The following is a 16764-nucleotide window of genomic DNA, read 5'->3' as shown; positions in this document are numbered from 1 at the left end:
GGAATTTGACCTACTTAATGACGTCATTAACATGGCGAATGAATTTTGATGAAAATGTCGGGAAGGCCACCAAATGAAAGGTAGGCAAACGGCATCATTAAGAGTTAATTTATATAAATTTCCCCGTATGCTCTACATCTACCGTTTTTTTCTTTCCGAATACAAAACAAACGGTCTGGTATATCCAAGAATGTGGTTAGAACCAGCTATAAAATCCAATGTTATTGTTCATATAATCATATCCGATCCTCACGGATGATATGATGCCGGATGCACATTCACTTCAGAAGTTCAATTCAGGCATTTTAATAATTTTATTAAATCTTTAATAATGCATATCTATATACTTTGCCACAAAAAAAAAACATTTTCATTAGGCTTGTCTTACGATTTATTACTGATCATATATATGATTCATGGATTATTAATGAAGTTTTCGTTCGAATGACGAGTAGGACGAAAAAACGAGGTCCCATGTTAAATGTTTACATCAGCGTGCACGTAAAAGATCTCTTGGCAGGTAGAATTCGATATTAGAGTAGGCCATAGTGCCACCACCCTTTCGAAATTTCCCTCATAGCACACTGCATGGTGTATGCCTGTCCTCATTAGCCCAGTCTGAGCAGAACAGTAGGACGTTAAACCCCATTTCATTTCATTTATTAATTAAGGAAGTTTTCATTGGCATTGGTCATTAGTGATGTGATAGCCTAGTACCGCCCAGTATGTGCATAAAAATTTCAAACCAGTTGTCTGCATGCTTGGCGTACGGTATGCAAACCAATCAGCTATCTCATATGTGTATTCTTCAACTATAAAACTATGTGTAGGCTATATCATTCATCATTAGGGTGAGTTTCAGTTAGCAACTCCCCAGGTACCGGTTAGGTAACCACAATTCAGTCCATCATTAGACTCCTTTAAATCCAGATTGAAAACATACTTATTTGAAAAATATTTGCAAGAATGAATGGGTGTTTGTTTTTTTTTTTTGTAGCGCTATGAGCACGACTATATGTGGAATTAGCACAATATAAATGGACTTATTATTATTATTATTATATCATAAGACACAGGCTCATTGTCGATAATCGTCTCATACATGTACATGTATACTACATTGTGCTGAATTCATTTTCTTTCATTTTTGGGCTAGATTATTTCAGCACATTTCTAACACTGAGAAAATAGTTATGATTTGGATTTGGGGAAAATAGTATATCTTCTTGTCGCTTTGCTGTGGGGAGTGCTCAATCAATCCACTTACCTAACCATATCGGAATTTGGTCACTTCATTCATAAAAGAAGAATTTGGTTATTTTATTTTTAATTGTATTCAAGTAGTTTAGACATTGTGTTCTACTGTCAGATATTGGAGATAAAGGCATTTCGTCCTTTTCATTTGTTTCATAAGGGACAATTTCAATGATTTCGTTTTTAATGATGTTCTAGTAGTTTGGACATTGCGTTTTCTGTTAGACACTGGAGATATAGACAACTTGTCCTTTCCACTTGAATCGTGAGGAAGAATTCAGTGATTTCGTTTTTAACTGTAGGTTAACATGCTGTACAGTATTGATGAATCGATTCACCACAGTGAGTTTATTCATTCTGTTGTTTGAGAAATAGATATGAAATGAAGGGAGCTTGATGCGCTACTGTTCTGCTCCAACTGGGCTAATCAAGACAGGCATACGCCATACAGTGTACTATGGGGGAAATGTTGCTTGGACAGCAGCACTACAGCCTACTCTTATATCAAATTCCAACTGCCAAGGGATGTTTTACGTATCAACTTCCTCGGCCAATGCAGGGAACAATCATGGGACCTCAAGATTTTAACTTGGCATTAACTAATTAGTAAGGAGATAGTTGCTTTTAAAGTTTGAAGCAACCAAATGTATTCTATTTACACCATTCCAGGCGATATGGTGGTGAGTCTGGTAGTAGGGGATCAGCTTGATCAAATCTTATTTGATATTCCATAATTAAAACTTGATTAAAGATACATTAGTTAAGAGTTTAATAAAGAGTTGGTCATTCTTGCTATAATAATTCAAAAATAGATGATAAAAAAAGAAAATATTGAAAATTTCATTCAAATTACTTCATTCTCAGCCAAGTTATCATGTTGGTAGTTTTGACAAGATGTGTGCATAGTGGTAACCAGGGCACTGGTATATTCGGGACTTAGCCTCGCTTTCCCATTTTTAAATTAAAATTTTAAATGGCAAACCTTTTAATCTAGTTAAAATCTCGAGTATCCGATGCCATTCAGGGTTGATTATGGTCTTGTTTTGTTAATAAATGTCTGATTAATAGTTTATATATATTTCAGGCCTAAAGAAAAACCTGCAATAGGCAGATTTAGCTCTTGCATAATGCATGTTTAAGTGTGATCCGTTTTCATGTGGAATTACATGCAATTGTTGTCTACCTTGTCTGACTGGATGTCTGTCTGTCCGTCCACAATTGATTTGTGGACACTCTAAAGTTCACATTGTCTATCCGATTTTGATGAAACTTGATAAGTTTATCTCCAAAAGATCTCAGTTCCTTTTGATATTGGCATGCATCGGACCGTAACTTCATGGATTATATATAGCCCTTGTTCTTATTTTAAAAGTACCTATTTTCATGTATTGGATGATATATGAAAGACAGTTGTATAAAAACACCCATACGTACATTTATATATAATTTAAAAAGAAATAAGTTTGATATTAAATTATTATGAAGACTCCCAGCTATAATAGTTAAAAAAAAAGTTAATGAAAACAGAATATGCTGAAACTTTCAGTCAAATTGCTTCACTCTGAACCGAGATATTAGCGATTCAATTTGAGACTAGCCTCGATAGTCATTACTAACATTGGTACAATAATAAACAGTCTCATTTATCCATTTTTACGTTAAATTGTCCATCACAATATGTATTTAAATCCACTAAATATATCGCAGGCTAACGATGGCACCGAGAATTGATTATGGTCTAGATTAGTTAATAATTTAGATAACAATAATATTAACATTTCAGGCCTAAAGAAAGATCTGCAATATGCAGATTTAGCTCTTTCATAATGCGTATAAATTTCGTAAATTGGGTTCATTTTTATGGCACATTGACATAGCACATGGAAAAGATTTAACCAATATGGCTTCTTTAAAACAATAACTGACATTTATGTACATGTACCAGTATCAAAATGTGTCAGTTTGAATATTGGCTCTGAAGAGTTTCTGGTGTAGCCTAGTGTACGGTACCGTAAACTATGTTTATGTAAACTAATTATCTATGTTGAACATATTAGTGTATAATATTTCTATACAACACCTCTGTAGTTGATGCATAAAGCAATTATGCCATCCCAGGGGGCATGATCTGCTATCCCTGATTTTGATCCGTTACTACTGTAACAGGACCAAGAACAAACTGTTGTTTTTCTGTGGAAATAAACCATATCATTTTTTGTGTGGTATTCAAATCCAACTAGATTTAACAATTTTGCTTATGTTCATAGATAATTTTTGTAAAGATTTTAGTCAAGCATTTCACTCAAGGAATAATAATATCCCAGCTCTGCTCCTGTCTCCCCAAAGCGAGCCCATTTGTAGTTTTGAATTTAATTGGTTACAGCGCACATGATTTAACACAGTGAATTGAATAGAGTAGTTTTGAAAAAAAAAGAAGCAAAATGACCGTTCTTTATATTGTGTGTTATGCCTTTGATCATCCATAAAATTAACAAAAAGTTGCAATCATCTCCATAAAACAGGGACTAAAGTTTCTCAACCTCCCCCAGCCGATATCTGTCAAAAATCCTTTAAGAGTTTTGTGAGGCTCAGACATTTTTGACAGTAGGCCAATTTCCTGATTGATCTTGAATGCATGTACACTGGGAGAGCTGACATTTTGTCTTTTACAAACAGATTCATGTTTTAATCCTTCAATATTGTTCAAACTTAGTAACCTTCTCATAAGCACTATATTTTTCTTCTATGTGTACTAAAAATAAAGTAACTACATCTATGCAAGATTTACATTTTTCGGAAAATATCAAATTTCCCACTGCCTAAACCATGCTAACATGTACTCAGATTGATTAACCTTTAAAAAGAAATTAAAATACCAATGCTAGATAATCTTCTGGCTTGGATTCCCATCGGATTTAAAACAGGCCCATAAATTTGGTTCACAGGAAATGATGAATATGGTGGCTGACTTGTTACTTAGATCAATGAAATTTTCAATTCATCATATCTTTGTAAATACTGAATAGAATTAAACCATTTTAATATTGATATTCCTGTTTCAGATTCAATTTTCACAACACTGTTGTTTGCAAAGGATTTTATAGCACTAAAATCACACATAGAATCTTTAAGTGACGTAGCAAACCTGATTCTGTGCAGTATATCCAGTTAACTTATATAATTTATATCCTGGCTTTAGCAACTCAACGCAGTTTTATCTAGAGGCGATTTAGTAATAGTAATAAAAACATAGAAAAGACAAATCTGTGCCAGACAAACTGTCAGAGGGATTGTGCCTGACAAAGCCTGAATTTGTGCCTGACATTGTTTGTGACAAGTGCCTTATTTCCTGTTGTCTGGCTTTATTTCAGTATGTATTCCAGTACATTTAAGGTTAGTTTTCATCTAATTGCAAGACACACACCTTTGACAAGGCAGGAAAATTTCCATTAGATGAGGGGAGCCACGGTGGCAAAGTGAGTAAGATGCTGGCTCGCTAGCCAGGAGGTCACGGATTCGCTTCCAGACGTCTGTGGATTGACAGACTACGATTTTTGATGATATGACATCACAATTCCAAGATGGCGACTATGACATCATGTTTGGTTCCTGGCTCATAAGTACTTGTTACGTACAGACAATGATACAATAGTAAAGGGTTAAATAGAGAATCTCCTACCAGTTTTTTTTTTATATCAAAAAAGATGAGTAGGAGATTTTATTTATCACCCAATCCCTTCTTACATGCACAAATAAATATAATTCTTTGCTGTAGATTTCACTTTTACTGAACATTACGGCGTAGTGATACATCATTTTTTGACAGCAATTCAACCATTGCAAAGTCCTTTATATTGACCCAGTGTTTCCATCAAAGTCAATTGAATAACAATAGTTCATTTTTAATAAATAAAAGTTACTTTTAATAAGAAATGAACTGTTTTTTGAAAATAAAAAAAAGTAGTTCCTTTTCAATTGAAGGAGATATCGCAGTAGATTATGAAATATATCACACAAGCGATATCTACTGTAGAATGTATTATTGGGTGATAAAGCTGGTTAATGCCATGAAGATAAACTTGTCTTTGGGTTTTTTAATTTATGTGTTTTAGTTTCTGTCATTTTACCTTTATTTGAATTAAATGTATGTAATGTACATGTTCATGTTGCATTAAGACACAAAACCAATGGCTAAGTACAGTAGTGTAGAGTGTTTACTGCAAAGAGTCTTGAGTTATCTAAGGTTAATGAATAAAAAAATCTATTGTTGATAATCACAAAATATGAGTCATTGTATATTATAAACAAACATTAATTGAAAATTAATGATTTTTGAGGGAAAATGTTTTTTAATAGAAGAATTCAAAAGGTCGATTTTGTAAAATCTTTAAGATTGGTATAAAATGTAAAGTGACATGTAATTCATGGATTCAGATATTTCCTTAAAAGCAGCTAAAACAAAAGCCATAGAAAGTAATAGGCTTAGTGTTTCATCTCTTTATCTGGCAAATGGGTTTTTACTGTCTTTGTCTTCATATAGATTTAAAGAGTCTGAAAAACAACTATGGAATAAATGAAATGCTATGTTTTAGCAATCAAGGTTAAGGCTGCAGAGGTTGAATAGGTGCTAACTTTTACTAATAGCCTTTGTCGAATTGAATGGCAACTTCATAAAATTAGTTCAAAGCCAGAGCGGTTGAATAGGTATTGATAGGAGCTGACTGGTTAGGCTTAAAAACTTGTATCCAAAATGTCGTAGGTGCATGTACTAGTGCTCCTATGGTTATGACTTTTTGTTATTCGAATAGCCGTAGCTATTAACCGGTTACTAACCGTTAACCGTATGGTATCAATTTTAAACATAAAACAGAGCTTGTCAGGAGGTGCGAGTCATTACTCGTGTGCATGCTATACTCGCCTAAATGGCATTAAACACGCAAATAATTCAGGAATTTTTTCAGACATGTACAATTCTTTAATGAAAATTTAAACTATCTTAGGCCGTAGTTATTTATTTACCTGGTTAACTTGGTTCATTTGAAACATTTTTTAATTCAATATAACGATAATATACAAAACAATGCCCTGTTTCCCTTCGTACGTGACAGATAATATTACGATTACACAATGTTACTAAGAATAGAATAAAGTAAATTGGAAGGCGTCTATTGATTGGACAATAAAGAAATAATTCCTCGCTTGCAAGTAGAATTTTTATGATTGGTTAAATTAAATAAAAACCAAAGTAGAATTCTTGCGAGAAATTACGAGATATGAAACGTGTTGAATGTCGTAACGAATCTACTAGTATGATTATAATATTTTGAATGGTGGTTACGTTTTGAAGTAAATGATAAACAAGTTAGAATATAGTTAGAAATGCCGAGAAGTATTTAGATTGGATTAACAATAGATAAAGTCAGAACAAGGTCCGTTGACTTTGCCGTATTACCACGACGAGTGCTATTAATAGTATTATTTTTTAGCAGTCGACATCGTAGGATGACTGTTACATTCTAAGATTTTCAAACATCAAATAAAAAATGACAACGGGCAAGTTTTGTTATAAAGAGGAATATAATCAGACACAACTCTGTGTAATGGGGGACTTCCCCAAATAACCGTACCGTTGAATTCGAACTGTTTAATAGTCTCAGTCACCCAGAACCTCCTAGTCTTCAACATACGGAGGGTCTGGGAAGGTTGTCAATATTTGACGTAAAGTCCATTGCCCATGCGTAACCGGGAGTTTGGTTTTTAATGTGGTTGATTATCCAGTCGCTTTAGCCAAGTCAAGTAAGAGTTGCGCCCCTTCCCACAATAAATCCCATAATTCTTGCATTATATAAACAAACATAAATCGTGACGACGAATTAGGATTAATTTTAAAAGCATAGATATCGCCCATGAAGAGAGAAATTTTAAAATAAAAAATTAAGAGTGTTAGATATTGAACTCGCATGCAATCAAATGGATTTTTTGAAATGACATTCTTAAATTAATTTCATGGGCGTAAACATCTTGTTTTAAGAGGAGTTACCTCCCTTAGACATTGTTTATGATAATGTGAAAGACCGGATTATCTAGCCAATTTTTCTCAAATGTTCACAACCTGTCCAGACTAATATTCTTAGAATATTTTTCTGGATGATAGAGACTAACTGTTTAACCGCCCAGTTCTAACCGTTAACGGCTATCCGACTAGTCGTAGGAGCACTAGCATGTACATTGAAATAAGAATCACAACTTTAATTTAATGTTTCATATAATGAGATTTAAAAAAATGTTCAAGTTGAATTTTGTATGAATAAAAATTGTTTTAGGGCAACTTAAGCAGTACTGGATTATGGGTGGGGTGGGGTGCAAAGTGCCCCCCCCCCCCCCCCACATTTAGGGGTGTGGAAGGGAGAGGCATGCATTTGGTTTGAGTACAAGATCAAAAGTTCCATTGGATGACCAAGAGATTCTAAGTTAGGTCTGGAAATATGAAGTTCATGCGCTGAGTCCTCTTTCGGTCCATAATCAGGGCCCCCATTTTACTCTTGGCTGTTGTATTCAATAGGGCCCCTTTTTGCACCAAAAAGGACTCTATGTGTAATTTTGATTTTGGCATGAACTCCGCTGGTAAACATCAATATGTGAATAGTGCCCCCAGTTTGTCCGGAAATGTGAGATTAATACCGATATACCAGTAATAGGTTTTGAAGTTTGCAAAATGTTGAATATTTAAATCTTATTTAACTTGTGTTACCCACTCAGAATACACAAAATCAAATCTATTTTTCAAAATTGGAGATTTTGTGGGCGGGGTGCCAGGGGATTTTCTCTGCACTGGTCATTTTCTCTGCTCTGGACCCTATCCTTTTTTTTTCTCGTAATTCATTTCCAAGGGACTATATTCAGATGTTATTCCAGGCATCTTTATAGTGTTTTTTTATTTAATATCTGACTTTGAATTTATAGTACTATTAGTACACACTGTTTAAGGTCATGAGACAAAGAAGCCTATTGATTTTCAACAGTTTCCAATAATTACTGCCAGAGTTATGGCCCTTGATCACTTTGAAACATCTTGTGGACACTTTAGTTAAAGTTAATATCTGATTGACTTTATATTTATACAGTGTTGAAGGTCATGAGACGAAGAAGCCTATTGATTTTCATTGATTTCCGATAATTACTGCCAGAATTATTGCCCTTGATCACTTTAAAATATGATGCGGATGCTCTAGACGCTAAAGTTTTTATCTGATTGACTTTAAATTTATACAGTGTTTAAGGTCAAGAGACGAAGAAGCCTATCAATTTTCAACAATTTCCGATGATTATGGCAATTGATATTAAATGTTTTGTATGCTAAATATTGGAACTAGAAGCCAAATGGGTTGTTATTAAGTCTTGTAATCAGATTTAAGTGTGTTATAATAAATGTTTTAATTTCTGACAAAAGAAAAAATATGAGACATCCATTGTTGACTCCCAAGACGACTTAGCTGCTGTGAGTGTATGTTTCGTTGCCCGGCAACCTATCTTTTCAGTAATCTTTCCTACAAGTGATGAAAATCAATTTAAAAATTAACTCTTACAGGCAACTTCAAGAACTGAAAAGCTAATGTTGTATGTTTCATACTAGTGGTTTATAAGTCATTTTTGGTACTTTTGGAAGGGGAATCAAACCATATAGGTCTAAAAGTATAAATATTTTATTGTATTTGTAAATAAATCCTGATAAAAGGAATACCCTGGCATGTAGCAAACAACTGGTACATTGTATCTTGAATTGTTGATAGACTAAAACTAAAATCATCATCAAACATTTTCATATGCCAACATTTTCATGTGGACGTATATTGTCATCGCCCCTGTCATTCGTCCATGTGTCCGATTACATTTTGTTTGTTGACACTCTAGAGGTCACAATTTTTATCTGATTTTAATGAAACTTAAAATAATTGTTTATATCCTAAACATCTTGGTTCCTGTCGATATTAGAGCTTATTGGACTGTAACTTCCTGTAAATGATCTCTGATTGTACGAAAAATCATGTTTTTACCTTATGGACCCTATTTGATTTTAAAAAGCATTCATATATGTCACCGTTACACCATAATTATTGTTGTTTGAATTTCGTGAAAATCGTACTGAGACTGTCTAAAAAATAATAGAGTTTTCATGAATTTCATATGGACACAGATAAAATCGGCGGATGCATTGTACATAATACATGTAGCTCATGGGATATAAATGCTGTATTGGTAAATGAAACCTGGGGAAAAGTTTGGCTGGCTTTGTGACGCGGTCTGCGGGCTGAATCCAACCCTGAAACTATTCAATTGTTTTTTTGGGCGACTAGTTTCATTATGTATAGCAATCGTTTTGAAACTAAATCAGAAAGATTTAGATTTGACACTTTTTACGTATTTTTGAAACAGGTTTGAAAGTCTTTTAGTCCTGTTATGCAAGATTTTTTTCGACATTCCAAAGTAAACGTAAGGCGCTAAGACCCCCTAAAGATAAATTTTAAATGTTCCTATTATTAATTAGAACAGGTTTCTCTTTAGTTTTTATATTTTATGCTGACGTGTATTGTGTTAAATCTTCCTAGTGCAAAAACAGAAAACTTGACCTTTTGACTTCTGGTGTCACAAAGAACAAAGATGAATTTAGCAACTTTACATTTTTATTGAAAGAGTGATTAGTTTCGATCATTTTCAGCATGTTTTCATGATACAAGAATGACTGTGTATTCACTTTCAGTGTAAATGACCTCATTTGACCTTTGACCCCAAATTTCTTGAAAAAAACCCAATGACTGACTGATTACCACTCGGCATCGTATTCTACGCAATAAAATAATGTAGAAAAGTTGGGTCTGGTTTGATGGAGACCCCCACCGCACTGAGCATCTAGACTACTTTAGATTAAACTTTAAAGCTATTTTGGTTTTTTGACAAATTCAAATAACTGTCAGTCAGAGATAAATTGAAATCTCGCTAAAATGGAAAAAAGAGTGCTCTAATACAAATGTATGTATTTCAAATAAAATCATTGGGATCCTTGTATAAATTATAGAAAACTTGTAATTGTATAATATGACATGATAAAATTGTAGCAATTCTTGTTTAGATACGACCTGACATGATAAAATCATAGCGATTCTTGTTTAGATACGACATGACATGATAGAATCATAGCGATTCTTGTATAGATACAACATGACGTGATAAAATCATAGCGATTCTTGTATGGATACAACACGACGTGATAAAATCATAGCGATTCCTGTATAAATATAAAATGATAAAATCATAGAATTCTTGTATAAAAATAGCATGATAAAATCAAAGAAATTCTTGTAGAAATATAGCTGATAAAATCAGAGTAATTTTTGTTTACATATTATAACATGGTAAAATCATAGCAATTCTTGTATAGATATAGTAATATAGTATGATAAAATCATAGCAATTCTTGTGTAAATATAGCATGATAAAATCAATAACAAACTGTCTTTTATAAATTTTAATGGGTAAAAAAAAAGATAATAGACTTAGATCTTGTAAAAGAGCTTGGAGATTGTAAGTTTCTAACAAAAACACAAATTGAAAAGAGATTTGATTTGTTGAGAAAATTATTGATAAAAAGGAAATGTTGGTGATAGTTTGTGCAGTTTGTGATACGCGAGACTAGAATGCTGACAGGATTTGTGTTATTAAAAAGAATGACTGGGTACTATTATCACTGTGTTGTATAGATATCAGATTTAAATGTATCATATTGTTGCCGTCGGTATTTTACCACTATTTCTAGTTTCTCGCCCTGTAGGTGGTTGTTTTGTGACGTTGTTCCGCTGTTCGTTAATTCTATAGTCGTTTGTCACAACCAGGAACCAGATTTTTATAAATGTGTAAATAGATCACGAGAAAACTGTGAAATCTTTTTATGAAGTGCGAGACGTTTGATATGTATGGTGTATAGATGTACTTCTGTCATCTTATCTAGCAAATGACATGAAAACTGGTGTTATATTTTTTTAGAAAGAGGCCAGCAATAAAATGTGCATTTCTGGTTAAAATATAAGATATCAACAGTATGTGTAGATGTTGTATGAGCAGATATTTGATACAAATAAATTGGAAAGCATGTGTCAATTAGAAGTGAACTATTATCACAACTCGATGAATTGCAGACCTTTATATTAATGCTGTTAATCAGATTAGAGAATTCTGCTTTTATGAAACAGAATTGCTACAGGAAGAGAAACTAGTTTTTGTGTATGCCTGAAGGAATACACAAGACATTGTGTCAGGTTTTAAGATTATAAAAACATGTAGTTGTTTGTCTATTAGTCATGATTGACGGATTATAGAAAAGAAAACAGTCCTAAGCTGTTTATTTTTATCTTCAACTCATTTGAATGATAGATGTTGTACAAGAAACACGAAGCTGCCTTGAATTATGAGATTATATCCCATTTGAACATGTCATTAGTGTGCGCATTTGTTACATAAGTAAAGTTGATTACCACCGATGCCAGTGTTCATCTTTAATTTGTGATTATGAAGGAAAATCATATTTTTTGTGTTGTATACTTGTAATCATTCCCGTATTTGGAAGAATTACCGTATCGTGGAAGTCATTGAATGTTGTGAAGCCATGTACAGAAGTCTTTATTATGATATTGTTTTATGATTTTTAGACGTTTGTGTTACAAGTGTTACAGTACTGAGAAGTTTGATTTTCTTTTGTTCCAAATCTGTTGGGATTGTCTAAGAAGTACAAATTTTGGACACATATTGATTATTCATCTATAACTTGGATAAAGAATAGTGCAAATCTTGATTGTTTAGATTATAATGAATAATTTACACAATTCTCATTTTCATCCTGGTTGGGCCCCAAGAAGTTTTTGTGTGGCACCGTGTGTTAATACCTTGGCATTACCCTTTTATAAACGGTATTATAGATGTTCTAAATGTTGTGATGTAAGAATATTTGTTATTTTCCTGTTGTTTATATGTATATCTCTAGCCCAGGAATAAGGTACCTGTCAAAGACATTGTCAGGCACTAATGTGACTAATTCAGCCTTTGTCACATACAATCCTGTGCCTGTAATTTTGTCTCGGACAGATTTATCTTTTTCTGTGCTTTTATTGATATTTTTAATACATGTTCGACACAGAGTTAAAAAAATGTCAGTTGGATTTTGATAAAGAGTAGTGTGGAAAACTTAACTGTCCGGGCAAAATTACCCTCATAACACACTGCATGTGTCATTTATTTTTGACGTACATTGGCATAGTACATGTCTTTGAAAGTTTGATGACACTCTCTTCAGTGAAAATTAATTGTTTTATTTTGTTGCAACAAAGGTCATAAAAATCATAAAATACTACGATTCGACTTGTACTCAATGTTAATCTTAGTCTGTAGCAGGAAAAATGGGGCTTAATGTCCACTTGACACTAAGTAATTTCGGGACTACCATGGTTCAATTTTATTTCAATAATTACTTGCTCGTAGGGGTCTAGCTATGGGAGGAAACCAGAGGACCGGGAGAGAAAACCCACAAGGTTGGACAGGCAACCCTACACCTTGTCACATACAAGTGGGAAATTGAAACCACTTCACTTGACTCGATGACCAGGGCTGCCGACAACCAGTATCGCAGCGTAATTTGCGATACATATTTTGTCCGTTGCTATTCAAAAATTAAAATGTAACGTTTTTGTTTCGAAGTAATTGTGAATCATTAATATGCCTGTCATTTTGGATATTGACACAAAGATTATCCACATTTTGAAGACTAGAAGGCTTTCTCAACACTTCCAATGTGTATAAAATGTCAAATAAAACTTTATAAAAAAAACTGAATTCTCCTCGAACTACCCAGACAGAATTCATTATAATATATAATACAGGGACATAACTCTATGAATATGACTATTAAACCGGATATAAGGAATCAAGTAGTACCACTCATGTTGCGAGACATGTTAATTTCAAGTAATTATATCAGTATTCATTTTGAAAGAAGTAAATCAAATGTATCCACCACATATTGTAAATAAAATATAAAAAGATAAATACATATTGTAAAATGATAAATCAAAGTAAAAATTCCCATAAAATATTATTGTTTAAATCGCGTGTGTCCGATTGAACAAAAATAGTAATACACGATAAAAAGCAGACGGAATTATTTTCTAATGAATATTTCTAATGTAACGAAGAAATAACAATTAAAATGAGTGGGGCTTCGGAAGTCACTGCCAAGAATTGGCTTCAGAAATAAGACCTAACCAAAAGTCTACATCACATTCACAAACTGTCACAGCCTACCTGCAGTAGTGCGAAAAACATCTGAGAATGAAATCTAATCATTTGTTATGAATTAAAGTAATATCTGGTTATTTAGGTGTTTTATGAAAAACTGCTAATCAATTTTTAAATTTGCTAATCAAATTTGGCAAAATTGGACTTTTTGATTAGCAGTGCTGCTAATCAACTGTGAAAAATTACCGACAGCCCTGGTGATGACAGACCTTATGATATATAACACGCACATGTTAAAAGATACAGCCACCCAACTCCCCCTTTCTTATTTCGGCTCCATATTTTTTGCTCTTTAAAAATAAAGATAAAATCGAGATAAACATGTTTTTCTGTTTGTGTAAATTGATGGTTTTTTTTAATTTAAATGTAGAAATTTTATGTGAAAAAGTGTTAAATCGTTTTCAAATCATAAATGACGTCAATCACCTTCTTATGGTTGTATTATTTAGATGTATGTATGGTATTATGTATATCCCTTGATGACATATCACCTTTATAATACGTGTGTATCATCAGTTTAAAAATAGAAACTAGCATCACGATTTACCTCTTTTATACTTTTTCAGGATATTATTATTAGAAGTAAATGATTGACATTTTAAAGATTTCCACAAAGATATAAATAATTATCAGCATCATGCTTTGAACAATTTTTATTTGAAGATTGTTCTGCTATAAGCTTAAGATATATGTTTTCATTAATTAGTTTCTTTTCTCTGAGTTTTCGTCTCATTTATTGGAACTGCCAAACTGAGCTTGATATTAAAGATGACTTTCAACTTACAAACTGTGTGATTAGGTGATATATTTGGACTAAAAACATATTCAAACTAATTTATCAATCAAAAGTTTGCTTCAAATCATTCTCAAAACATTTTAATTGGAAAAAAATACCTCATTAAATGTATTTTCAGCAGACTTGTTTTTCCTGTATACTAGACTCTATCACATCCGACGTCTGAATAATCCAGTATTCTGTGAAATCTGTCATCATTTTCATGTCCCGATTTATTTCCTTATTAATGCAAGCAAAAAAGTTTTGAGTAATCTGTATTCTGAATACCGGTATTACGAATTACGTCATCAATCACCGGTCCCATCACACATTTATGCATTGACTTAACATTGTATAGTCTGGCCTTCAAATTCAATCTGTCAGCAATCACCAGTCAATTATTGGTGAGTTAATACTCATATCGTCGGTCTTTGCCTGGATTATCAACAGAATGATGCACAAGTGGTTTCAACATCAAATCCTTTAAACATTTGGCACACTTCAACTAATTCTACGAATCTAGGGTACCGAAGTCAGCCGAGGTTTGCCGAATGAGCCTTCAAAGTTACTATCCGACTCTGAACCATCGTAAATTTTAAATGGATTACTTCGATTATGAACAAACTACTTAACTTTGGTTATTATAAACTTACCTGTGTGTTTGAAATCAACTCCTGTACAATAAAATCCATTGCACAACTAAATATCCCAACGAATAAAAAAGTTTTACGTTTAAACCCCTAACCATTCCCAAAATGGCTAACCATTCGATCAAGAAATAACAAGCGCCCCTTAAGTCAAGCTGGCAGACAATAAGCCATCTGGTTACCAGTTAGTGATACCCTAACATTTTTGCCCAGTGCTTGCCCCATGGGTGTTTTTCAGGGAATCCATTATTTTTCTAGTAAGATTGGGCATCTTACTTTCCATATACAAAATTTGCCATACTTTTATTGGAAATATCTACCCTATAAATACTTACTATCGTGGGAATGTATCTTTAATATACATGTACTCATGTATGGCTATTTAATTAGCTTTGTAAACATATTAAAGCAAGATTTAATTCTTCTAGAATCATACTAGAGTTCAGGACATATATTAAAGGGACACAATAATCTCTCTAAAACCAGATTATAATACTCAATTGCTAATGAATTTTAAAATATTGGTACTAATGTTCCATTAACTTACAGAATAAAAAATCCAAATCAAGAACACTATTTTTTTTACATATAGATCTGTCGACTAAGATCATTGATTTTTTCATGAAAAAATATATTTTTATATGTCCATATTCAGTGTTGTCACGCAAGTCCATTGTTTGTAGGTCTGTCCACAAATTTCCTCCTAGTCCTTGTTACATCAGGGCATCCAAAGATTTTTTTTGAAGATCTCCAAATTTTCTGATCATAATTCCTGTTCACATTTTTACTTTAAAAGCTTGCAAATGCAAAATATTCAGGATCTTATTTTAACCCAAAGGACATCCAAAACTTTGCAAAGCTGTGATGTGATCATGAAAACGTTGGGAAAATGTATGTTACATGTAGATAAATTTTGCTCTGAATAATAATTCTAATAATGGCCATATTTTGTGCAAGTTTCAATACATATTTCTCTGAGAAACCCATTTATGCATTATAGATTACCTGGTTCATGTATCACTTTATTTCAAAGTCAGTGTTTGGAAATGTTTTTAAATGAAGTTTAAAATGGACTTTGTTTGATCATAAGAGAGACCAAATAATTCTGTAAATTTATTGTCCACAATTCATGTTTGTCTTTTTAAAAAGAACCTTTCATGCCTGGTTGGTGAAGAAAAGTGGAATGTCAAATCCCATTTCATTTCATTTCATTATCTCTTTTCAGAGGCATACCCGGTCCATCACCACATGATGGAGCATCACCTTATAAAAGAGGTAGAACAGCCTCACCCCATCATATCCAGAGACCTTCAGGTTATCCATACGGTCAGGAACAGGCAGGTAGATATGGTATGGCGCCATCTACAGGTTATATAACAGCTTATAAATACAGAGATCCTTACCAGGTAAATAATTGTTACTATCCAATATTCATCTAATTTCTCTTTTCAGAAAATTTCATGTGACATGAGAAAAGCATAATTTTCAGAACAAAATTTACACATTTGACTAATTTTTAGGTCTCGGTATATAGGACCAATGTTCAAGTACCAAATGCAAAAGTTATTGAGAGAACCTTCGTTGCTTTATATTATTTATATGTACTAAGTATCATCAGTATAAAATACTGTACATAATGATAATCAAAAGCACATAAACTGAAAAGAAATGTCAGAGGTTTGTTTATTGCATGTTTTATCCTAGGACCAGCTAACTATAACAATATTATATATGCAAAGAAGCAAACAC

General features: G+C 33.0%; 1 protein-coding gene across 2 annotated transcripts in view; it reads left to right on the top strand.

The window, feature by feature from the left end:
- The first annotated feature begins 10 nt into the window (after nt 1–10).
- LOC126824625 (nuclear receptor corepressor 1) overlaps nt 11–16764 on the top strand; it is a 63839-nt gene continuing 47085 nt past the window's right edge. For both annotated transcript variants that reach the window (XM_050553890.2, XM_050553889.2), the window contains exons 1-2: nt 11–80; nt 16241–16421. In XM_050553890.2, the coding sequence (XP_050409847.2) occupies nt 49–80; nt 16241–16421 (213 nt within the window). In that variant the 5' untranslated portion in view covers nt 11–48. The remainder of the gene's footprint in view (nt 81–16240; nt 16422–16764) is intronic.

This window comes from Patella vulgata, chromosome 6, assembly GCF_932274485.2.
Source record: "Patella vulgata chromosome 6, xgPatVulg1.2, whole genome shotgun sequence".
NCBI lineage: Eukaryota > Metazoa > Mollusca > Gastropoda > Patellidae > Patella > Patella vulgata.
The sequence above is the reverse complement of the archived record's forward strand: the minus strand, read 5'-3'. Positions and strand labels throughout refer to the sequence as shown.